The sequence below is a fragment of the Anguilla rostrata genome, chromosome 3 (genome assembly GCF_018555375.3).
Source record: "Anguilla rostrata isolate EN2019 chromosome 3, ASM1855537v3, whole genome shotgun sequence".
Classification (NCBI taxonomy): domain Eukaryota; kingdom Metazoa; phylum Chordata; class Actinopteri; order Anguilliformes; family Anguillidae; genus Anguilla; species Anguilla rostrata.
The window spans coordinates 25,771,099-25,797,438 of record NC_057935.1 but is presented as its reverse complement, the minus strand read 5'-3'; the positions used below and the strand labels follow the sequence as shown (position 1 = coordinate 25,797,438).

The 26,340-nt window shown below is 39.2% G+C and overlaps 2 protein-coding genes across 2 annotated transcripts in view; both read right to left on the bottom strand.

The window, feature by feature from the left end:
• Positions 1 to 709: 709 nt before the first annotated feature.
• On the bottom strand, positions 710 to 14,596 carry cnga3a (cyclic nucleotide gated channel subunit alpha 3a). Its single transcript, XM_064326977.1, has 9 exons — positions 14,293 to 14,596; positions 11,596 to 11,744; positions 10,019 to 10,117; positions 9,262 to 9,429; positions 8,884 to 8,943; positions 8,108 to 8,287; positions 6,741 to 6,842; positions 5,759 to 5,865; positions 710 to 2,920 (listed from the first exon to the last, which is right to left on the bottom strand). The coding sequence occupies exons 2-9, from the start codon at positions 11,682 to 11,684 to the stop codon at positions 1,530 to 1,532; spliced, it is 2,196 nt and encodes a 731-aa protein (XP_064183047.1). The 5' UTR covers positions 11,685 to 11,744; positions 14,293 to 14,596; the 3' UTR covers positions 710 to 1,529.
• Positions 14,597 to 15,199: 603 nt separating this feature from the next.
• The window catches only part of LOC135250561 (von Willebrand factor A domain-containing protein 3B-like), a 53,591-nt gene continuing 42,450 nt past the window's right edge, over positions 15,200 to 26,340 (bottom strand). The window contains exons 30-35 of the mRNA XM_064326976.1: positions 21,184 to 21,297; positions 20,724 to 20,845; positions 19,522 to 19,614; positions 18,751 to 18,916; positions 17,670 to 17,904; positions 15,200 to 15,960 (exon numbers count right to left, since the gene is read on the bottom strand). Of these exons, the coding sequence (XP_064183046.1) occupies positions 15,738 to 15,960; positions 17,670 to 17,904; positions 18,751 to 18,916; positions 19,522 to 19,614; positions 20,724 to 20,845; positions 21,184 to 21,297 (953 nt within the window). The 3' untranslated portion in view covers positions 15,200 to 15,737. The remainder of the gene's footprint in view (positions 15,961 to 17,669; positions 17,905 to 18,750; positions 18,917 to 19,521; positions 19,615 to 20,723; positions 20,846 to 21,183; positions 21,298 to 26,340) is intronic.

Below are 26,340 nucleotides of genomic sequence, written 5' to 3'. Positions count from 1 at the left end.
GACATTTCAGCATGTATAAAACTTGCATAAATCGAATTACATGGCAGACATTTGAATAAATCCAAATGGGAACACTAATTGTTAGGCCCGGCCTTCAGCAAAGCACGCCACATTGGTGAGCATGCTTGCACTACAGCGTCAGTACAGTCATCAGACTGATAATTAGTTCATTCCCATCTAATATATGACAGATATGCCTTCCTCTATTCATGTATTTCAAATACTAGTGGAGTATTAGCCTTTATGTGCTCAATAAGGTTTTGTCAAATATTAAAGCTCAGTAAGTCAGTAACCCTTGCTATGAAACAAAGGATTTATTTGTTTATTTAATTAGTGTTTGAGAAAACAACTGAGCCTTTGGCTTTAACTTGGGTGTATCCATGTAATAAACCAATGGGAATACTCTCTTGTTTGAGTGTGCTGTTTTTGGTTCTTTAATTGGACCAAAACTGTTTTTTTATTAATAGTGTGTATTTTTAATGAAATATATGGTAATGTATCCATAGTCTTATTTATGGGTAAGCAATCATTGACTTATTATTAACTTTGTTGATCACTTTTGTGGAGATTTGCCTAATGTAACAAAAGTTTATCGTATTTTGAATGTATACATATTAAACCATTGATCTTTAAAGATCTTTAAAAAAACATTTTGTTGATGGGGTTTTCGAACAGCATGTGTAAAAACATCCAGTCATTCACAAGGAAACAAGTGTATGTAAGCAGTTTTTATTTTTTATTTTTACAGTCTTAATGGCAGTTAACCTTTTCTTACTGAAATACTTAATTCTTAATTAGCATACACCTCACCAGAGCAGGAAGGGAAATTGTGGCTAAATTAATGAAACGCACTGGAGTGGTTTCAATCAGACAAAGACTGATCAAACGTTTTCTTCTTTCTTCTGTTTCCAAAATAGTGAACATCTCCCAGATATTTTCAGGTTATTGCAAGTTATTTCATGTCATTTAAAAAAACAGTGGTTTGGCTGGTATAGTGATTTGCCAGCTGATATTGTGATTGCTCAGGCCATTTTCCTCCTTTGTTGACTGCTGATTTTCACATAAAAATATATTCACACCATCAAGGAAAAACATTTCACAACTGAGTCAATATTAATGAATAATGTATGAATATTTCTGGCATATAGATGGTTTAAAAAGTATCAATCTAAATTGTCCAGGTGAGTATTTAACAAAACAAGACCAGGTCAAAACCTAGTATATGGCTGTACCATGTATGGGTGTGTGAAATTGTGGCCAATTTGTTACAGGGATAGTCAGTGGTAGTGTCTATAATGTGAATTCCTGGATATTAAATGTTCATCTGCAATGTGTCGGTCTGATGTATGGTGTAACACACTTCATCCGGCCGACCAATGGTGTAGCTTCATCACTCAGTCACTCAGTCACAGACATTCGCGTTTATAAGGCTGGCCCCGCTGTTGCGGTCCAGCCAAAAACAAAGGAAATAAAAATTCCAACAGTCTGTGTATATAAAATCATTCAGTGGCTAACACTGCTCCTGAAAGCTATTTGTCCTTTTTCTCTTTCACCACCTCAGAAAGATCCTCCTCGCGCAGGGTCTTGACCCTTGCCTCCATGTTGGTGATCCGCTGCTTGATTTTGCACTGGCTGGAGGTGTACTCCGCCATCATCCGGGCAAATTTGGTCTGCATAAGGTCCAGGTTGGACTCCAGCCGGACAATCTTCTCCTCTAGGTCTTTGGGGTCGGCACCAGCATTAGCTATGGCCTCATCAATCAGGTTGTCCTTCATCAGGATGGCCTTTCCTTTCTCCTCCAGGGCTTTCTTGGCATCCGGATACTCAGTGAGGGCCTCCACCAGGTCGTCCTTAGAGAGGGCGAAGAGGTCTGAATAGCCCACGCTCCGGATGTTGGCTGTCCTTCTGTTTCCGGCTTTGCTCCCTTTGATTCCCAGGATGCTGATCTCACCGAAGTAGGCGCCATCGCTCAGTACCACAAACTGCGTGACTCCATCATCTGCCACTACCGCTAGCTTTCCCTCTTTGATGATGTACATTTCCCGCCCGATGTCGCCCTTCTTGCAGATGTAGTCACCTGGGCTGAAGACCTGGGGCTGCAGCTTGAGCACCAGCTCAATCAGGAGCCCCGCCTCGCAGTCCTGGAAGATCCGCACCTTCTTCAGGGTGTCCAGATGGACATTGATGGCAATCTCAGCCCTCAGCTTGTCCGGCAGGTTCTTCAGAACTTCTCTCTCATCGCAGGTTTTCTTGTTAGTCCACAGGTAATCAAACCACTTGATGACTCGGGCCTCCAGTTCCTTGGAAACTTTACGGAATTGCATGTACTGCTTGATGGAGTCAATCTTGGCCTGGAACTCAGCGCGGGAGGCATTCATGTTGGAGATCATGGCACCGACGTTACCGACGATGGTGGCGAAAATCAATACACCGATGAGGAAGTCGCAAACCACAAAGAGGTACTCAACATCCTTAACGGGCGGGGGGGTCTCTCCGATGGTGGTGAGGGTGAGCGTGGACCAGTAGAGGCAGTAGATGTACTTTCTTACCAAGCGGCCATATTCAGGGTGGGTGATGTTCGGGTACACCCAGGTGTCTGTGCCAAACCCAATAGTCTTGGAGATGGCAAAGAAGATGCAGGCATTCCAGTGGATGATGACAAGAATATATAGGACAAGGTTGCTGATTCTGAAAATGTTGGGGTAGTTTGTCCTGGTTTCCGTTCGGTCAAAGAACTCGAAAAGGCGTGGAATTCTGAAGAGGCGGTTGAACCTCAGCTCAGGGTTGTTGAACCCCACTTTTAGCATCAAAATATCTGTAGGAAACAGTGAGATCATGTCGAACTTGAACTGTGGAGTCTTTCTGTAGTTATCTCTCAACTTCTTTGGGTCCTTTACAAGCAAACCTTGCTCCAGAAAACCTGTAAAACCAAGGACAGATTTTATGTTATGTTTTGTATTTATACGGCTTCACAATAACATCTCATTTCTATTACACTGCATTGCAGTTTTCTATGATATATAAACTGATAACAAAATGTCATACATGGAGTACTATTTACTTGTTTCAGCACAACCACTATAAAAGTAGCATAACTTTTCTTTGTTCATTTTGCAGGGCTGGGTGGTATACCTTATTTTTTGGTATACCGGTATGATTCACACAAAAGTATGCTGTTTTTCAATGTTTTCATTAAAGCTATTTTTTTTCTTTTTCATCCAGTGAGTATTAAAAATGTCACATTGTAACAGTCTGACAAATAACTTGTGACGTAGTCCTAAGGTGAATTGTCTGTTGAATGAATAAATATAAATATAAATAAATAAATAAATCTTGAAGTGACCTTGCAAACAACTTGTGCGCAAAAGTTTATGGAAACTCTCAGCCTCTGCTGCACCCAGCTGTGCTTTGAAATGATTACGGAATACATGGAGGTGGGTTTAGGCAATAAACCATATTGACAGTTATCTAATGTTTTTTTTATTGCATAATAAAAATAATCTTTCTTTCCTCTCTGTGATCATGTGATGTGTTTTTGTCAATCATACGGAAACTGCAAGGCCTTGCTGCTGATTGGATGACATCAACACCCAATTGTTTAGTTTTCTTTTTTTCCCAGAAGCATTTGACATGGCCTCTGAAGTTTGGATGTTTACAGGTATGATTAAAGAAAAAAAAATGAAAAAAAGCCAATACGCTGCATGGTGGTGATGATTGTTATTACACTAAAAAATTTGATCGTCGTCAATATTGTTTATCACATCGCCTACTTGAAAGTATGTATTGTCATTTAAATCCAAACCTTGAAGCTTGGATTTTATTTTTCTAGAATATTTGGTATAGTAACATTTGCAGATTGCAAATCAGTTTTTTTATGCTTACAAATATCACCATACTGTAAATAATATGAAAAATTTCATGATACGATGTTTTGGCCATATCGCCCAGCCCTATGTGGCTGTTTATATGTTTTCATACACCTTTCCTTATAAAATTATATCGGTATTATTACAATCATAATCATAATCATTCTTTTGCTATGCTCAAAATTTGTGGAAATCTCTTGCAGCTAAGATCGGAAATATTAAAGACTAAAACATTTGTTTTTTATTATGCTTTTCTGCATTCTAAATGTTAATGACTGACTTGTGCCTGGCTTTTGCATTTTGCTAATTACTTAACTGTTCAGCTCCATGGGAAACCTTCAGTTCTGCAAACCAATAAAATTTGATTGATTAATTGATTGATTGATTTGTTGATCAGATTGCTTGTCTGATTGATTGATACAACTGTCCATGGAAAAAAATATTGGGCCTTAGGAATATCTTCTTAAGTTTTTGAGAAAGGTCCTAAGAAAAGTCTACGTCATATTCATGACATGCTCTTAAACCGCAGAATTGTTCGCGCCCGTGTTCTTATAATGATGAATCCCTTTGTCTTCGTAAGTTGAAAGCGCATGCCTGTTGTTCCTAATTAGCATAGGTAAACGCCCCATCAATCCCCATAAAAGGGCATGAGACTGCAGGGCCGTGTGCACACACAGAAATTGAAAAGAAAAGTTGAGAGAGAAGTCAAGAATGCCCGAACGAAAATGGTAAATGCATTTATATAGCGCTTTACAATTGATGCCTCTCATTCGCCAGAGCAGTTAGGGGTCAGGTGTCTTGCTCAAAGACACTTCGACACACCCAGGGCGGGGTTTGAACTGACAACCCTCCGACTGCCAGACAATCGGTCTTACCTCCTGAGCTATGTCGCCTCCACTAAAGACGGTGGAGCACAGGTCTCCAAACGTAAAAAAAACTTGTCAACAGTAGTTTTGAAGTGGAGGTACTGCTGGAAAGTGAACAGCAAATGACCTGTCATATTTAGCAGCATCAGAAGTGGATATAAAATAACATAGATGCATGTGATGCAGTGAACACTGTATCTGGAGAAGGGCACACAACTGATTAAGCAAAAAAAAAAAAAACGGTTTGATGTCAAATCTGAGGCAAAAAAAGGTGCAAGGAATTGCGTGTTATGCATTCAAACGACAAAGTGCTAATCGTCACATTAATACCGTTAATTAAATTAACCGGCAGTGAACTGCATCGGAGAAATTAGCTGATTAAACCCGTCGCTACACAAAACACTGCACAGAAAATGTATTGCCAGTCATTTCGGAGTCACCCCCCTCTGATGGTGTCACACGGTGCGGTCCACACCCCCCTAGTGACGCCTCTGAATAAGTGTTCTCTTCTTCAACATGTCCACGTGTTTAAAAAGTGTTACCTAAGTGCTTAGCTTGTATGCAAAATTTAAACATTTGCTTTTTCAGTACCAAACATTGCATAATTTAAACCCCCAAAAATAAAAGTTCACTACAATGGTTTGATTCTTATCATTTATTTACAGATGAACTCCCGCTGAGGCAACCACCCTCTGAGGCGGAACCTGGCACCTTAATGCGAATGCACCTTAAAATAATGAAAATAATTATTTAAAAATATTATAAATTATAAAAATATTATTGTAATATTATACAACTGTAGAACTGAAGAAAATGCTATTACCAATTATATTGCACAAACATTTCACCACTCAAATGTGCGTAAGTGTGCTCTTGAGTGTGCATAGATTTTGTTCTCACCTAAGAACAAATCCCAAATAAGAAAACATTGGTGAATGTCAGAACCTTCATGAAAACTGCATAAGTGGGTTTTAAGAAGAAAATTCTTCTTAAGAACGGTTGGCGAATGAGGCCCATTGATCTTACCTGTTCTTGCTCTCACAAATGTGTCCAAGAGGTAGAGTGCATCTGAGGAATAATCCAGACAGATCCATAATGTAGTGAAACTGTTCTGGAGCTCATTAAAGCAGGCCCTGGGGGGATGACAGCCAGGCAGACAAAATGCACAGAATTAGCAGTATATACAGTATTTGGCTACAAGAGCAGCAAATGCAGAGATTGCTCTCTGAAAAATGAGTTGACTTTACACTGATCATTAATCAGCTCCAGCTGGAAATGATTATATCTCCAAGTGGGAAAATGCATAAGCATTTGAAAAAGAACCCTTGGGAAAAAGTTCAGTTTAATGCACCTGTACAGAGTGCATACCAAGACAGTGGCCCTGATGAATTAAAACCATGGTTTGTCCATCCAAAAGCTTCTCTTGGTAATATTTACTCAGAAGGAACCTGGGAGTTTTCCTTTAAGACAGTGTACTGAAAAGAAATGGTGTTGTGCAAATTATAAAAACAATAAGATTCTGTGCTTTTAGCTTATTGTGACTTTTCCTCCTAGTTTTAAAAGCTAAATTTTGCAAAGCAAAATGGCCGGCTATATCCTTTCTCTGGAGCCTGAAACATGGAAAAATTGACAATTCTTCATGGATTTCTCATCCAGGATTCCCTATTGGTGAGTGACATCATCATAATATGCTCTATGTTTCAACAAAGTCACATCAAACCATTGTTTTAAACAATCAGGCCACTGTCTAGGTGGGTGGTTTGTCAAACAAGACTCAACTCGGGGGTTATCTAATAAACTATAAAATAGAGTACCAAATGTATACGGAATGCAAACTGAGGCTAGAAAGACTTCTGGTTGGATGAGCAACTCTTTCCTTTAAAAGGCTTCTCTGCGTTATTACCTCATAGATGGTAATATTTTAAAATAGTTCCACATTTAATGGACTTTTAAAAAAAAAAGAAAAAAACTACATAAAAAGAGGCCAGACAGGCAGTGTGCTACTGACCTTGTTATGAGCATCATGAGATTATACATTGCAGGTATAGAGATGACCGAGAGCCATCTGTAGTATAGATCAGTCGCCGGGTCCATGATCCACACCTCCTTCCTGAGAAGGAAACCAAACTTTCATTCTGTTTCATGGGTGTTTTATTCTGCTGCATTTTCCCTGCTAGCCCTTACAAAAATGGAATATAACATGTGGATCATTTCTGAAAGTGTAATGAAAAATATATCTCACAGCAGTGTATTTTTTTAAAGGAGTACCATGGTGGTTGAACGTGACACTTCCCAGTTGTCTTCAGGCAACAACAAAACAAATGTGCATAATTTTTTTATTCTTCAGTCATTTCAATGTACTTTAAAACGTATTTTTCTAAGCCTAAATTTCCCACGATAAAAATTCACCCGAACCGTCTGGGCGTGGTAATGAGAACTGTCAGTTAGCTATGATTGACAGACCGTGCCCCGTTACCATAGCTACCCCCATGATACGCGCTCTCTTTGGGAGACTGAATTTTCACAAGCTAGCTAGCTCAGTAGTAGGTTATATCAAGTATCGATAGATAGCTAAGGTAAGGACGTTGACTTATATCCAATTATAATTGTTGCTATCTAGCTAGCCAAGTTAAGATAAAAGCACAACTATAACGTCCTCATAAAAGCAAACAAGCAAGCTAACGTTATCGATAACATTGCCTTATGAAAGCAAACCTCCTAGCTAGCTAACATTAGCTAGCTAGCTAAATGAATATAACCAGAAATAATCTAAAGGCACTCTAATTTAAGTGAACCTAACGTTAGTCAAATATTTGTCTGAACAGCAGGACGGTGTGTCCTGTCAGATTTCTTTATGGGGCGTGGAAATGGGAGTGGTTACTGTATTCGTGACGTAGCAAAATGACAACTTTCTCAACCGGTTGAAAATAGGACGATGTATTTAAAACGCATATTTCTCCAAAAATACAGAATGGACATATTTAATACTTTGCTCATTGTGTTTCTTCAATGCCTCTTGTGCAAATAGCACATAAAACCGAGAAAGTGTGAAAATCACTATGGTACTCTTAATATTTAAATATTAAATTATCTGAAGGCTGCAATAATTTGTATATTACATTATAAAGTGATTCAATAATTTGACAAAATACTTTATTTCAATATATTTTCAGTATATTCCATTTCTATAAGGGAGTGTTTGTAGCAACAAAAATGCACATGAATTGGACATTCAAAGCGTTGTAATCCCTGCTTGTCAAATGGTCAAACGGTAAAATTGTAAAAACATGCTATAGACTCCAGTGGTGTCATTTTGAAGGTTCTATATAGTCTACAGTCTCCAGTCTACCCCCAGGCTAACTACTATGTACTCACGGTGGCTCCTCTTTCTTTTTGTCATCTTTTTTATCATCCTTTTTGTCGTCCTTTTTGTCATCCTTTTTGTCGTCTTTCTTCTCATCTTTCTTGTCATCTTTTTTTTCATCCTTCTTGTCCCCATCTTTTTTCTCCTCTTTCTTCTCATCCTTTTTTTCTTCTTTCTTGTCCTCTTTTTTGCTAAAGATAACGTTGCCATTTTCACATTGTTCAGCTATGGTGGCAGTGAATTAATAGATAGCTCTACAGCACTAATACTGGTCTAATAGTTTCACGTCGCTCAAATGGGAGATGTGAAAATCTTAATGGCTACTCTGAAGGGGATATTAACAAAAGTTATTTTTCTCTGTAGAAACTGTTGTGGTATGATATCCACATCTATTACCTATACATTAATTTGTTTCAAATCAAACTAACAGACGTTTCAGACAATTGTCCCTGTTAACATTTGGCTCAATAAATGTGTTTTTGTTCATTATGCAGAGATGATGCTAAACAGTGGAATAGAGCTAGCTGGAAGCCATCACACATATACCCTGTATTTTGATTCTTGAAAATGATCACAATCTTCTGGCTTATTTACAGGTAAGGTGTATCGTTTCTTTCACCTTACTAATAAGAACCCCCTTAACTTGAACAAAATCAATGTCTGGTTTTCTACCATAATCTGTCTATTAGGGAATAGGACAGAGTAGGAAATAGTTCAGTAATGAGTTCTACTGAGACATATAGCGGTTCTACCAAGGCTACTGTCTAACTACAGCAGGTAGACTTACTCATCTGTATTGTTACAGTTGTTGACGTTGAGAGGTGCCAGTGGCCAGTGACTGACCAAACTTGAAAAACAATATAACAAGACCTGTTAATTAATGTGTTGCTGCATTTGTATAATGTGTTGATGCTTTTCCTAAAGTTCAATTTGAAAATAAAAAAATGCTTTCAACCTAAATCCTTCTGGATAAAAAGCACAGTTCAGCTTGAGTAGCCGAGGGCATGTGCAACCAGTCTCACTGATCCAAGATCAGTATCAGACTATGTGACACAGTAAGAACACAACAAAGGTACCTTCCACATTCACCCAGGTTCACTGACCTGTGATCAGTGGCAGGTTCAGCCACACAGTGAAATGAGATTAGCGGTTGGTCGTGACTTACTTCCTCTTGCGCGGATGAGCATAGTTCCCAAGTGAGGTTTGGGCGCTGCTGGATGACCCTTTGAGCTCCGGGGCCCGGAAACGCTCCAGGAAGGAGTCGGGCCTCTCGGCCTCCTGACGCCACCTGCCAGAGGCCCACCTCCTCAGCATGAAGACCACATGGGAGACCCTAGAAACCACAATGTCCCAGTTCATAATTACCCTTACTTACACAAATTAAATATACTGCAATATAATATATAAACATTATTAATTTTAAATATCATTTTGTGGCATATATATGTCTTGAAAATATTGTATATTTCACAGCAGTGTATTCTTTTTATTATTTAAGCATTGTATGTGACTGCAATATATATTCAGCATATATAATTTCACTAAGCGTAGAAACAAAAACTACAAAGTGGTAAATGTGCATTTTTGATGCATTCTGTTGATATGTCAGGCACATACCAGTGAGACAAAAGTAGCAGAAAAAAGTGTATATTTTTCAATATATTTCTATATATTATTCATTACATATTCTCAGAATATTGTAGCTTTGAAGTAACAGTTTATGTTTTGCAAATAGGTAACTGTTATGTAGTAATATCATTAGTGTGTTATTGGAATAAACCAAGTCATTAGTATTCACCAAGAATTCCGATAAATTGTAAATATATATATTTTTGTTGGGTAAATGAGGCCCTGACAAGCAGCTTGTTTTTATGGGATTTAGGGGGCATTTAAATGATCTCTTGCAGCAAAGGGAGAGTTACCTGGTCATTCCTCCAGGCCCAGTGAAGGAACTCCTTTTAGCATCCAAGGAGATGGCCCCCTGGCACTCAGAGGAAGTGTCCTCATGCAAAGAAGGCACCCTTTGAGCAAACAGGGAGATGGGGAAAGGGGTGTAATCACATATCTTTATTTAGCCGACACCATTATCCAGAGTCTTACATTTTAATATTCTATACAGCTGAATATTTACTGAAGCAGTTCAAGTTAAGTACATTGCTCAAGGGTATAACAGCAGTTAATTTGGTCATTTATTTTAATGTCCCTTTGTTGGATTTGAATTTATGATACAATATAGCAATTTACCACCATAAGAGGCATGGTTTCAATATGGTAAACGATCCACCCATGCAATTTGTCGGCCTGCGCCGCAGCTGCAAGGCTGATCGACACTGAGTCATGATGCACCACTTTTCTACCTATAATAGATTAGTGTTTATGTACTCATCCAATTACCAACGTCAAAACAACTTAACCCTAACTTTATCTCTGCTCCACTAGTCAATGTCATATTGACCTCTATGACCAATGTTGATTGGACAAATGGCTCACGTCAAAACATTTGCTGGGATAAAGCCGCCCCTTGGATGGCAAGCTGGAAGCTAACTTTATATGTAGACAGAAATCATTCCATGAGCTTTTGAATATATAGTCTTTTGTATAACAAGCCATTCTCCTTACTGATAATGAGAAACCCTATTAACACACATCCCTGTAGCCCACAGAGATGTTATTCAAGTGCAGTACTACCAATCGATGACAAACAACCTCATCTTGCACATTATCCTTCAAAAAAGACACAAAAATGCATTTTCTTTAAGGGGCTTTTTTCCCTCAAACTTCTTTGCGGAAATCTGTGCTAGCTGAAGTTGACAGCTTCAGACCATTGCTTCAGAATTATCCTGCCATCACATTTGGCATGTGTCATGTTAACATCAATGTGATGGGTACAGCCATTCATTTCACACAGCAAAAGATTAAGGGCTAGATTCAATCCAACACATTGTTTAAGGGCATTAATCTGGTACTTTATCTCCATAAAGATGATATTCTGTTATTCTTCTATTTATTAAATTATTTTGAAACATCTTTCTTTCACTTCATTTTATTAAATACTGTAGATTACAACAGTGAGGTTAGACATGAAACAGGCAAATGCCATGAGGACAGGCAAACATTCTTTGCAATGGGTAAATTCACTTTCTCTTTTTAAAAAAAAGCTCCTGCCTCCATCCTGAGCACCACCATTTCAGGCCACACCCTTTCCTGTTTCAGTCTCAAAGAACTTATGCTTTGTTTGATTGAATAAGAAACAACTTAAGTCTGGTATGACTGAGTTTCATATGTCCTCAAAGTTTTTGTATTGAGTCCAGGGGTAAGTGTTAAATTGACTAACAAAGGTTATGAAGCTTATAGTTTATGTAGCTTGTAACAGGGACCATGTGTGCTCTGTTGGAGTTAAAAGTGCTGTATCAGAGTCAATTTTACACTGAATATGCTGAAATGTTAATCTGTGTTTAAGGACGTAGGCGCGGACAGTTAGGATGAGCACGTCTCTGACCTGCTGCTGCCGTGCTCCATCTGTTCCAGGTCATGGTCGTATGGCCATTGCCCGCCAGGGTAGGATCGCTGTGTGCAGATTTTTGCCATGCTGACCTGTCTTCTCGCTTACTCTCTGCTGGCCGGATGCATCTGGCTGTCAGCTCACAGCTGTGGAACAGAGAGATGTTTGTGCATGTTTGCCTCATGTGTACAAACACACACACACACACACGCACACACAAATGCACACAGACACATACACACACTTACTAAACTATACCTCATGATTTTATACACCGAGTGTTCTGTATACCATTTATACACTACACAAAAAATAAGTAACCAAGGATTCAAACCCTATTAGTTCAATTTTTATAGTGGGGCTCAAAGCAGGTCTTGAGCCAGTTTGGAGGATGGTTGCATACATAGCTTTATGTATAAATAGCTTTACTTTATTTTTTAACTATGTTTATAGAATGGTAAGTAGTTACTGTACTGTACTCTTCCAGATATTTTTTTTTTCCATTTTTTTTTTTTTGAAGCTGGCCCGTCTTCTTCCGTATTCTTATAAGGAACAGACAAAAAATAAAAAATATAAATACTAATCTCTGATGTGCTTTCCAAACCCACATTTCATAGTGAAAATACATATACCTAAGCGCTAGCCTTAATACACATTCATATCATGTTTATATCTTAAATTGAAAAGAGAGAACTTTATTTCTTGCTGAGTATTTTAAAATAATATATTATAACCATGTCAAGTGTCAATTACCTACACTTCCATATACAGTATATGCCCATGCAAATATATAAAAATACAGCCTGTAGCCATAGTTCTAAATACATTTTTAGAATAACAGTTTTAAAAGCGCAATGAATAGTTAAGTAATTAAACTGGTTTTCAGTCAAGTCAGTGAATTTTAGGAGATAATGCATTTTATTTATTTTTAATTTTTTTAAATTTTTTATTTAATTGATTTATTGAACATGGTTTATAGTAAATATAAAAAAGGCTATATTATCCTGTAACCTATTTTGCCATACAGAGATTATGGTTTTTTTTCTTCTTTTTTTTTTTTCTAAACAGACCCTGCCTTAAATGTGTTAATGCAGTTTTGTGTAACTGTAGCATGAGCAGATCAGAGTAATGAGATTACTGCAGTACACGTCCATACCTTGTAACAAGTTTAAATGGCCCTGAGAGAAGCTTATTCAGCATCTAAACACATGGAAATCTGCAAGCCTGTGTAATTACTAAAATCAATGTACAACAAACCTATTTTTTATGTATGCTTTGAAAATGTTATTTGCATAATGCTACACCGTAGTATTTAAATTCTGTGTAATGCCACATGTATACTTCTGCACCACTTACAGCATCAAGTAGATTCATTCTGGTGATGTGACAATACACTAAAATATTTTGGCTTTTGCAAATACAGCCATATCCTCACAAAGTAAATACTCAAAAAATGAGAAGTACATTCATTATAAAATAATACCTTTTCAAAAATAAAAATAAATAAATAAATAAATTTAATTTTTTTTTTTTTTTTAATTAACCATCACAATTTTCTAAGAAATTGAAATTAACTAATTTAAACTTTTTAATGAAAATATGCTACCATTTCTGTCCCGGAACCTATCCTGACGTAAGTTTATTTTAGTAACCTATGGTGACCAAATACAGTCCACATTACACAAGTCTTCTAAGAGATGTACTTCAATAAACGCACACACAGACACACACAAGTCTTCTACGTTTTGTATTATCCTTTAGGCATATGCTTCCATAATCTGTCTTCTTGATTTGGAAGAATTTCATATTTCTGATGCTACAATACAGCTTTAAAGATCGCACATCACTTGTAAAATGGGGAATTGAGTTAGACAGCCGAATGGTAAAATGGAATGTGACTTGATTGTTTAAATTAATTTAAAACGTTGCTGCATATCAGTAGGCCGTTAATTGTATTAAAACCCGATTAGCCTATAGTTTGTGTCCACTTTGGCACTGGTAACAGACATGGAACCGCTCATTGTGCCAACAAAGTCGTTCGTTGACGTAACCTGTATACCTGTATCTTGGCTGGCCTAGTAAAAATGTCTTGTGAAAGTAATGAATGAAGAAATCAACCAATTACCTGCAATTAAACACTTAAGGGCATCGAACTACTTAAACTGTATTAGAATATAAGCAAACAATAGAATTTTAAGCTGCATAAAAAAGAATAGTAGTATAGTAGGCCTATGCTATTTTAAGTCACATTCCTATTCTCTTGGTGTGAAAATGTCACACCCAAATCGTCGTTAGTTATTGCTGCAGCATTAATTTACTATGGTGATCCCACAATAACAATAGCATAAACATATTGCTATTTTGAGTCTTTTTTTATTGAGAAGCTTGGCGCGGGGGCGTGGCGAACGCACTTCCAACACGAGTCTTCAGTCTGCAGATTAGGGTTAATACCATGGTTTTAACTCCACTAAGGCAAATCTTGGATAATTTGCATGTTTCAAAATACCGCATCAGCACATTTTAAATTCAAGTATTTTCGAAACATATCTTCACCTGGATTAACTTTCATGATCGTTTTAGATCTACGTTGTTAAACCACTTTTCAAAGTAGTTTAACCCTTTCTCTCGGCATTCGAAACTTTTGACAACTAGCTTGTTAAATTATAATAAAATAAACATAGCAAGTATATATACCTGGATGGAGAGCTTATGAAAACGATCGTCCTCGAGCAGGTCTGCGCAGATCACTTTGGTAAATAGGATACTCCTTCTCAAACGAATGTCAAATAATCCCATTTTTTAAAAAAGAAATACAATCCCATTTTTTGTTTGGCCATCATTTCTTTTCTTCAGCCATTTCTTTCGCACAGTATTCCCATTATTGCTATAGATGCGTTGGCACTATCTGATAACTTTTCAGTTAAATGCGTGAACACCAGTTTGTCCGTTTCAGCACCCTGGACGGCACCCAGCTGTGCGCTGACACTGTCACGAAACAACCACGAGCATTTTCCCTCCCCAGTCACTCACTCAAACGCTTCACGGATTCGACGCGCCTCCTCTTGTTAATATTAATCACCACTAATTGGCCCAGCAAAACAGTTCCTCTCCACTGCGCACTCTACATAAAAACAACTATATACCATCTATTTTCTACTACCCATAGCCAAAAATACTGACGAACAGTAAATTACTTGCTTCACCGTCGCCATAGGGTATGAAATTGTGTCATGATTATGATAACCATAGCCATAATCAATTATCAATGTATGTGCATATTTCCTTTTTTAAAGGTCTTCCACTTTTCCCATTTGCGCATGAACCACATTTTAAATGATTTAATGATTTTAAAGAATAGCAGGTCTTCATATGTTACCATGATCATATGATTTGTTCATAATGCCATCATTATGATAGGGCAGCTGTAGAAAATTATTTTACATATTAAAGTATTTTTCATTTCTGATTTGATCAATAAAAAAACCTGGACCAAAATTAAAATAAAAACCGTAGAGCTTCCAGCTAAAATGTTAGGACTGTTATTATTATAATAATTATATTATTACTGACAAGCCAACACTTGCACCAAGTTTTTTTTTTTTTTGCTTTATTTCCAGTGTTCCACATGTAAAGACATTGGTAAAGAATTACATGACAGATTCAGTTCAAATTTAACAGACAAGTGCATAAACTTAGGTATGAATGAAAGTCCTTTTTAGTTCTGCGTGTGCACTGCAAATGTGACAAGACATTTTGAACCAAGATCATTCTAACTGATGTTACATCATCCGTAATATGATTTGGTTTGTATGAATATGAACAGGGAGCATTCTCTTTCTATTAAAACAGCAACTATGCATGCACTTCTCTGTACTTGCAGTGTGCCTGACTAGAGTGAGAACTCTAAGCTCTGCAAGACTATGGCACAGAACACAGAAACAAAGCTGTGGTATCTCTCTGCTATTTTGTGATATTGTACAATAACAATGCAGTCACCTCAGGGAGTATCGCGATATATGAGTCACACAGGCAGTGCCATATTGGTATAGTGGCAAAAGCGCTATTGGCAGCAGGAAAAGCTTGATGAAGCGTGGAAGTCCTATGGGAGGACTGTGACTTTCAATGAGTGCTAGCTGTGCTCAGGGATTGGAGGTTCTGGAGTCAGTGGAGTAAACAGTCTTGTCCAGCTCGTCTTCTGTGTCATCCCCTCCTTCCTCCTCTACCTCCTCTTCCTCTTCCTCTTCCTCCTCCTCCTCCTCCTCCTCCACTGTCCTACGCCATTGCTGGCTGGTGAAGAGGTGTGCCGCCATGTTGAATTGTTCTTCTGAGAGCCAGAAGCAGTGGTGGGCTTCCACAGTCTGACTGTTGAGGCACAACACAAACAGAATTTACAATGGAGGCATTTAGTATATGCTTTAGGCAAAGTGACTTAAAGGTAGCATTTAACATGCACAGAAACAGAACAATAGAAATAGAAATATGTGGAGGTACACTCAACTGGGATCAATTATGTTAGTTTAATTTTTTATTTTCTAATGTATAGAAAAAGTATCAACAAATTTATTCAAATCAATATTTAAATAATAATGAATTCAAATCAAAGAAATCAAATAGATTAAAAGGAAAATCCTCACAGAACATTACGGGAATTTTTCCATTCATGAATTGAATTTTTTTATTTTTTGACTGGACTGAATTTAAATGGAATTGACTCCCCCTGGCTACAGTCAAACCAGTGCCAGTGTAGAGATATATGCTACAGACCTCCCAAATGGGCTTTTTAATTAAAACATTCATTGAGGTGTCGTATCAAAGGTCAGCTTTCAGTCTCTCGCCGAAAACAAAACAGCACAAATCATGCCACTAGACACCCCCCTGCCAGTACCCATTATTCGATTCCATCTGGCTGCTCTGCTGCAGATTGAACACACACCTGTTTGCACTGCGTCTTGGCTCAACTAATCCTCAACTCTGAATATTCATTATAGGTTTACTAGTCCTGGCTGTGCTCAGTTGTTTTATGCTTCGAAACTTAAAGCATGAAACAACCTCGGCCTCCCTCTTGCACCTACTATGTAACCAAACGTTATGTTGTAGGTTTACTCCTATGGGTTGTGATGCTGGCATTGACTCTGCCCCTTGCCTAAACCTATATTTTTGTAATATTTTTAAATCACTCTGGTCAAGTGCCTAAATGTAAATAAATCACAATTTGTCACTGTGTTCTTGCATGGACATGCACACATGTGTGCCCACGCCCATGCACACACGCAGAGGCACATGGGCAATACCCTAAATGTTGGTATTGGCAGTGGCACCATTGCAAATACAAGCACAATGGGAGTGAGAGCTGTTCTGAGAACAGTGGTATGGTTCAGGGTGATTCTGGTAAGCACTGTGCTACTCGTTCTCATTAAGACTGAAGGTGAATGGGGTTTGCTTTGCACATTTACAGTAGCTAACACAATCTGATCAGTACTGTAAACCACGTCAGTCATAGAGGAAGAGTTTTACTCTTACTAAATATACTAAAATATGAAAGAAAATAGAAATATTGCAATGCTTCACAATAACGAACAAAAAAATGAGTTCCTCTTTTATCTACTGCAATACCATTTATTAAAAACTACACTGTTGTGAAATATATTTATCCTTATATTTTCAAAAAGCCACATACAATATAACATATACTTTTGAAAATATGAATGATACATACTGTAATACATTTACGATATATATTGCAGTACATTCCATTATAATAATTACATTTTCAAAAAGACACAAATTGTGGAGTGAAATAATCACAATATATTGTAGCATATCCCATTCCCATAAGGTGCAGATTCTCCGGAATACAGAACATACAGTATATGACCATTCAGAAGTGGACATATTCTTGAATTCAGGGTCCTTTCTCACCTTTCTTACCTACCTGTGAGTAGGCCTTCATGCTATGCCAGATACACGTCGAATAAGGGCTGTGCCAAAAACGTCCGTGTGGAATTATTAAACTACTTACTGAAGTTGCAGTGTGCAGGCCATTTATTTTCTCATTGATTTTCCATTCTTACCTTTCCCCACTGATGAAATGAATATGAAGCAGCATTCCGGTGGAGCCCTGCACCACTCCGGGCAGGAAGGTGAGGGAGGCGGGGTCAGCGAGTGCCAATGCATAGTCTCCAACGCTCAGAGCTTGGGCACGGCTCCACTTCCCGAAAATCCACTCCCTGTCCTGGACGGCGCTGGTCCCGTCGCCCCAGCGGATCAGGTACTGTTTCCCATTCCCCACCCTCTGACGCACCTCCGCTGCCGTGTACAGACAGAACAGGGTTCAGAACCAGGCCAGGTCCGGCCTGCTCACCAATGGACTCGGACAGTTAAAAACTTTCAATGAATGTTACCTACATCACACAGAATACAATCAAAATGGTGGAGGCGTGGATTGTATTGCCAAGCGGCACAGAATAATGAGTAGTATAAAAGAGGCCAGCAACCCATTTTAGGGTGAAAGAAGTATGGTGTCTGTTTATTATTAGGCAGTGCTAGGCTGGACAAAACACTGCTAAGTGCTTTATGTAGGTGAGAAACAACCAAGCAATAATGGCAATAATAAATATAGCTGCTTGCAGCACATCACAGAGAGAGACCATTGCAGAAAAACAAATATCTGACATTTACAGGAGGCTCTGTGGCTTGATTGAAGCCTATTGCCAGGCCTTCTAAACCAGGACCGGACTGATTCGGACTGATATGAAAAATTGAGTGATTGGCCATGAACCGACAATCTGAACTGGTCAGAGCAGGAGACTGACTGAGTCTCAGTTGAGTTTGGTTCCTCTCAAAGTTTCTCCCAGCGCCTTTTTTCCCTGCCAATGTCACACAGGCTTGTCTTTGTGTGGGCTGGTTTTTGAATCACGTGTTTTAGGACCAGGACTAGCTTGCACCAATTTTGGCCCTTCTCAGAGTGGACATCGTTGATCTTAATAGGTGAAGTAAAAGTATTCAACATCTGATCTTTCCTTTAGAAAAACTGTTATTCACGACTTCCAAGGTTGCCTTTAAACCAAGCATATATCACACTTTATTATCCAAAATAACTTCCTTAAAAACAAAAACATACATAAGAGAAGTTGTATTGGAGAAATGGATTACCGGGATGATAGGTTGCGGTGTCCTCGCGCCTGGCAACCACCAGCTCGCCCACCCAGCGCTCTTCGCATTCCAGGATGTAGGCCACGTCCCTCTCAAACTTCTCGGCGGGAATCTGGAAGAGCTGCTCCCGGGACACAAGCACCTCGCTGCCATCGTAATACCTCACCTGCAGCACAGAAACGGTGGTAATTCGGCTGATGAAGTCACATGGACTTAAACAGGAAATTCCCCCAAAAACCCAATGTGCATTTGGTTCGCTGTCTGCAGAGGCACACCCCAGGCATGATCAGTGGTAATACCCTGCTTGAAAAGGTTGAGTTTTCTTGGGAAGAACTCAGAAGCTGTGAGAAATGGCTTGGCTACTTATTCTCTTGGTGATTTCAAAGTCAATAATGCTTACATATATTCTTACATCAGTTGCTTGTCCTGTTAATTGTCGGTACTATTTTCCCATATTTAAAATTTTACTTTGAACAAGTACCTTTTTCAGCCATTTCCATGTTTGCCTCAAGCTCCTATAGTTCATTTCAAAGTCTGCTTATGTTTTCTTGGGCATGTCAGCAAAATGCATGATGGGAATTTTATTAAAATGTCAAACTGGAAGGCCTGTTTTCCAGAAAGTATGACAGAATTTAAGAAAGGTAGAATTTATAACTTCCAAACATGAATCAAGCTATATTTATTTACATTATCAGGCAACAACAAAGTGATTGAAATAAGCACAATTTTTCATTTAACATAGACCTGTTCTTCACCCTGCTGAAACCCTACCTTTGTCTGTAGATCCTCCGTGACTGCCAGTACCACCCCTGGACAGTACCGATCAGGGTACAGTGGGTGGGCACCGATGACAGGGTCTTCTGCCTGGAGGACGGGACAGGGCAATTAAAGTGCTCCTTGTTTTAAACTTTGAGAAGATTAAGAAGGTAGTGAGCATATCTGAATGTCTCCATGCAATTCAGCAAGGCCATCTTCATGGACAGGATGACTATCACTTGTCTGTGGCACAGAATTTGAGGGAATTTTAGCATGGCATTAAAATATGACTACATGTTAATTCAGACATAAGTCAAGTTCCATCATAGAAGTTACTCACCTCATTCTGTTTTTTAACCCTTTGAAGAGTGTGTTTTTTGGAATGTTTTTTCCAAATTTTAAGTCATTGTTCAAGAACTCCATTGCTTTCAATTGCCAGTGGTGACATCCGTGTTACATCAGCATTAGAATGTTTAGTTAAGAACATTTTAATGACATATTTGTGATCTTAAACCTTAAAGAGTATTTGCACTCACTGTTTCAGCCTGACTTTGCCTATTACACAATTTTGAAATATGCTTCCTGAGGTGGGTGGAGTATGTGTGTCTATCTCATTTGCCTTATGCAAATGCAATCGTACAGCATAGCTGCTCCTGCCTCATGAAAATCAAACTGTCAAACTAGTCACTGCCGATCAAGTGTAAATAGATTCAGCAATTATCTGGCCTATTTCTCACCTCAAATATTTTCAGAAAAATATTTTAGTGTACTGTTCTGGTTGAATATGATAAAGTTTATGAACAGGCTGCCATGGTGCTCCAGTTTTAAAAATGTTGGTTGAAAGGACCATAGCGTATCTAACCAATCAGGTGCTGGCTTGTGTACCGTCTCATTAAAAAAATAAAAGGACGAATTAGTGGGCGGCAACAATTCTTCCCCTGGATATCTTGATTGGCATTTATATGAGGTAGCTGAACCTCCAAAGAGGCACTCTGACATCACGACTGCAGAAATGCAGAAAAAAAATTTCTAATATTAGAGGGCAGTACCATGATGCTATTCTACCATTTTTTCTGCCAAATGATATTATTTAAGAAATGTTGAAATAATGGCATGGATTAAAATGGTTTACTATAAAGTAGGAATACAAAACTATTTACAGTTTTCAAAAATGTGATCTTGAGTGTAATTACTATTTAAAAGGTTTTTCTCTTTACCTTTATCTCCTCGCTGGAATCTTCTCCCTCTGTGATAATGTCCTCTCTCCAAACTCTCTCTAGCGCCCCCTCTCGGCTCTGCAGAAAGTAGCTCTGATCTCCACAAGCATGGACCACGGAACCTAGGGACAGTCAAGGATTTACCGGCAGCACAGTTCAGAACCCCTGGACCAATCTTATGGATGTTTCCTCTGGTTATTGTATCAGACAGACCCCAGCTAGGAAGCTAACAGTGGCTTTTTAGCGGTCCACCATCGGCAAAGCTGTGAGATCACTGGCGCTTGGTGGAAATCGGCACAACAGCGGGCCGCTAGCGAATAGACAGTTGAGACAATAATCAGCTGTTATGAGAAGTCAACATAGTGGGTGAATGGTGCTGCCGCTAGTGGACCGTTGTAGCGCCATTCGATAAACGACTGCCTGCTTTCTACCTGCTTTCATCTTTGTCTGCATGACTTACTGTAGTAGTACCAGCCATCACGGGCCCATCGGGCCAGCACATCCCGTCCAGGACTGACTTTGGGCATGAGGAGTCTAGCTGTGTTTACATACTCAGGTACGCCACCAGGATCGCCTTCCAGTAACAAGGGGAAAGATACAATATATTACATTAATTTGACAAGGGAGAAAACAATTTGAGTAAACGTTATTAAAAGCAGAAATACTGTATGCTATAAAAATATACAAGAAATATATCACAATGTACATAGATATATAATCTAGCACATCTTAATATCTAGACTAATGAATTTTAAACAGCACCACTTTCTGTGAGCGTAGACAATTCATGCAGTGATGTGTAAAACTCAGATTCACCTCAATTGACCGCATTTCGGGTTCGGACTTCCTAATTTCCCAACAAGCCAGTCCCCAAGTCTAGCTTATGCAGTATTAGGGAAGGCCTGCCTGTTAGTGCGGCCTAAACTCCCTGCAGTGTGAAATCATAGTTCATTGCTCAAGACCTCAGGAACTTTAATCACAGTGATTATTATGTCCATAATGCAGCAGAGCAAGAAACAGGACTCGAGTCCAATGCTTTTCTGCCTTAAAGAGCAGGAAAATTTCAGCTGGAAAATGTTCTTACAGCACTTGTCTGTACCTTTCATTGTAAGCACATTCATGGGCTGGCCAACGGGTACCTGAACAAGACTATTAGGGGCAGTTCACTGACAATTTTCAGTTATGTAAGAAGAACAGCATGGCTCTTAAGGACAAGAAGGCAATAGGCAGGAAAAAAACAGACAAACAAACAAAAAGATTAGGCAGGCAAAAAAAAAGTTTAGGTGGTAGCTTGAGCAAAAGCACACATCTGGTTCCTTCAATTTCCTCACGGTGGGGGCCAGATTATTTTTTAAAATGGATGAAAGCGGAGGGTCTTCTCCGCTTCGCTCTGTTTGGTCTGGTGCTTGTGGCCTGCCTGTCCTCTGATGCAGTGACTGCACAGCTGAGCAGCAGACCCACAGAGTCAAAAAGGCCTGGCAGCATACTCTTCAGATGACATTATGCGTGATTCTGCTTTCTCCCTGGGGACTGGGGACACTGCAGCAATGGACTGGCCATTATTCCAGTTTGGGAGTGTATGCTAATAAAGGTTAGCAGAACATAGCACCTCGTTGTCCAGGGACTTTCAACTACAAAAGCACACACCGTTAGCACATGACTGACATTTTGATTATTTTTGCAGGGTTTCAAAATTTATAATTCAGCATTTGCATGTTAAAAATACAAAATAACTGCATGTCACAATACAATGCGATAATTTCTAAAGTATTTTGGCACATAGAAACAAAATTGATAATTTCAGCCAAGCCATTTAGCATCTGATATTGAGTGGCCAGTTTGAAAAGTATTGCTTGACTGGCGTATACAAATCCAAAAACAAGAAAAATTAAATAAACCATGTTGTACTGTAGCATCTTATTAGATGATAAGAACCTGGCTTCTAACTAACCATTTACACAATAAAAAATTACTGGTCTGCCACATTTGAGCGTAATCATTTGGAAAGCCTTTCAGCACAGAGAAGCAAAATTGCAACTAAGCATTTAGCATTTCACATCCGGTGTCCAATTTGAATTCAAATTACTATTTGAAAAACAACTGACAATGCTCAACAGTCGTCATTTTGTAGATACACTGTAGCATTTCATTAGATGCAAATGACAACTGTGGTTCTTTTTCTTCTTGCAAACTGCACAGATTTGATGAGTAAGCACTCTGAGGGAGCCGTAAAACCAGGATAGGAATACAGCATACAGGCCCGTAGCCAAGCCCAGGCTAACTCTCCTGTTTCTGCTTACAGCACCATCTTAAAGAGGCCTGGGAAATCCTCCAGGTGATCTATAGATCAGAGCTGTTTATCTCAGATTAGGGCTCAACTCCTATCTGAGCACCCTAATGCTCCTTTTTGGAATGGCGGCTAAATGCAGATGCCTGATTCCTCAGGCTTACCTCAATCCTACAGAGGCCAAAAAGGAGAGTAAAGGGTGGCTGGAGTATTTACACCCGATGGCCAGTCATAGCTGAAGGCTATAAATGGTGCTCTTGCTCGGCTTACTGTGCAGTGGGAATGGGGAGGGCGGGGGACCGACTCATTCCAACGTCACAGAGCCACTGTCTCAGTTTTGCCATGAGCTGCCCAGTTACATTCTGGCCAGCTGTGGAAGGAAACAGAAAAAAAGCCCAGAAAATTCCAAATGGGTTATTTGTTTCACCTGTGTTAATTTTTCCTCATCTGGACGATTTTCTGTGGGCTTTCAAAAAAACCTTTCATGCTGATTTTGGCTATCGGCATAAAATGCAGTGTAAATCGATATTCTCAACCAAATTCACAGGAAAAATAAAAAGTACAGTTTTTTTACATTGTGCTAGAAATAGCTTTTTTCCACTGTTTATTGAAACACTGTTCTCCCTTCTAAAAGAAACTCTAAAATCACTACATTTTAGACATTTTCAGACATAACTGTACACATACAGCGCAAGTTATGTCACATTTGTGAAACATTCATATCCCTATTGCCCAATTACCACTGTGCATTTTACGTATAAGAGCAACCAGTCTTCAGAGCGGTTATGTCCAGCACTGATACAGTTCAGAATGCCATGGTGGCTCACTGATTCAGTTAGTTAAAAGTGGCAGTAAAATGTTTAAAATTTCTTCTATTCTGTCATAGAATAACTAGTGATTTATTACATTATTGTGTGTCTTATTGAGGAAGACAGTAACCAATTTAGTGATGCAGATAAGTCAATGTATGCTAACTAATGTTCAAATCTCTCATGTCACCAACACACCTGAACATACTTCCTCAAAAAAAAACGAAAACACTAACACATACAATGAATGGTACAATATACTTCTTCATAACCTATACACAGTACCTTCATAAGCATTATGTAGAAACTATAAAAGGCTTATGCCAATAATCACAGATAAGCATATGGTGCATCACCACTGATGCAGCAAGTCATGTTACCGTGACATACCAAGTGACACACACCATATGCCTGATTAGTGACATTAGCATTTATGAATGCCTATGTATCATTGGCAAAGGTGGTATGAACAAAGGGACAAATATTAGTAAAATACATTGATAGGCTGGTGCGTTCAACCACTTCAGTCTTTCACGGATAGAGAGAGCATGCTTTTTTGCCTTTAACAGAATGTTGTTAGAAACAAAGCATGCTCAAACTGTAATAATAAAACAGGGTTATCGTGTGTCTATGTGTCAGCTTTGTTTTATTTAAAGTTTGTTTTGGTACAACATATTGTAAATTGTGAAGTTGAGTCTTTAATGGAGTGCCTGTTGTCACTGACAATGTTACTAACGAGGAATGAGTGCTGGGCATCAACACTGTTGACGGGCCATCAAGCATCTGATTGCAACAACAGATGGGAATCTTGATCCCAGCCCATTTCAGAATCTGCATACATTTTCACTCTTTGTTTCTCCCAGCATTTGGAAATATGGTTAAAATGCTTAGGCCTAAGTTAATTTGACAGTTACCATTCCAAACGGATTAAAAACCACAAAAGGAAATTACGGAAATGGCAAAAAAATTATGTGACAAACACCCAGCCATAATAACCAACCATGTTTTAAGATGCATCTGTTCATACACATGCACACTACATACATACAGAAAATCACACTATTGTTTCCCCCCCCCCCAAAAAAAAAAACAGTATAGCTCCCATGAAAAATTATTGAAAGTGCCCTAGTTTACACAGTGCAAAACAACAACAGAAGGGCGCAAACAAACATGATCCTTCCACGGTGGGTCTAATCTCCAGCCTAGAGGGTTGACTGTCATACATGCTTTAAATGGTCTCTGTTGCCCGGTTTGAACTCTGGCTGCTCCAGAGGCACCCCGCGCTGCTGCTCAGCTCGGGGATAAGCAGCTGCAATGGGATTTCTGCTAATCTTTTGATGCCATTTGGATGCTAAATTAGAGTTTAGGCAGCTGGGACTTGTAGGAGAGAAGGCCAAGGGTGAGATGTCTTGAGCCCATCCACCCGCCCCCCAACTAGTTCCTCACAATCCAGCAGAGCCAATCACACAGAAGAGAACGTTGCTCTCCCAAAGTCACCACACCCACTTATCAGTGAGTAAGGGAGGGGAAAGACTGTAAATCAAAGTAAAGAAGAAGTTCAGCACAGGCCAAAATAACGTGCATTCTATGATCTTATTGCTAGCTTATGCTTATGCTGCTACCTTGGTTCCCTAGCCTAAGGAAAAAGAGACGTCAATCTCAATGGGATTCAGGTGGATAAATAAAGGATAAATAAAATAAATATGTGAGCACAGGGTGCTGGTTTTACTGAGTCGTAACAGGAAAAGGCTGATTTGCAGGAACAATAAAGAGGGCAGTTGGGACTCATCAGGGAGACGTGACTGGAACCGACGATGCTCCAGCTTCTCTGGCGTGGCTGAATTTGACTGCTCTTTCCACGCGGACAGGTCCCCTCCACCTCCTCCACCCCCACACCCCCCAGCTCTCACTTCAGTGTCCTTTGCAGGTGCACTGGGATCAATTAAAAGCCTCTTTGCACAAGCACCAACAGGCCGCTGGTAATTACCGCGGTGCGCTTAACCCAGGGGTTACCAGGGTACACACAGTACAAATGAGAGCGGGAGCAGCGGCTACGCAGGTCGGTCCCCGTGAGGAGCAGCCTTTTGTCTGTTGGCCGCTCTCACCGTGACACGTGTCAGTTCTGCTTTCATGGCCCTTTCTGTCAGAGCACCTGCAGTTACAGCACATATGCCTGAAGGCTGAGTCCAAGAATCTGTGGTAGTCTGGTACACAATATTCTGCTGTGTATGCTTAATAGATATCTCTCTATCTCTCTCTCTCTCTCTCTCTCTCTCTCTCTCTCTTTCCAGTGTGTAATAATGTGGAGCTACTGTAATGTCCTTTGCTGATGAGAAGGACAGTTTGAATTTGTCTTTTTATGTTTATAAATAGACATAAAGTAAGCTCCATAATGTTTGGAACAAAGACATATTTTTTTCTTTATTTGGTTCCGTACTCCAAAATCTTACAGTCCTCCCTTTCAGGGCACCATAATGGTTGGGAAAAATGGCTTCATGGGTGTTTCTGATTATTCAGGTAT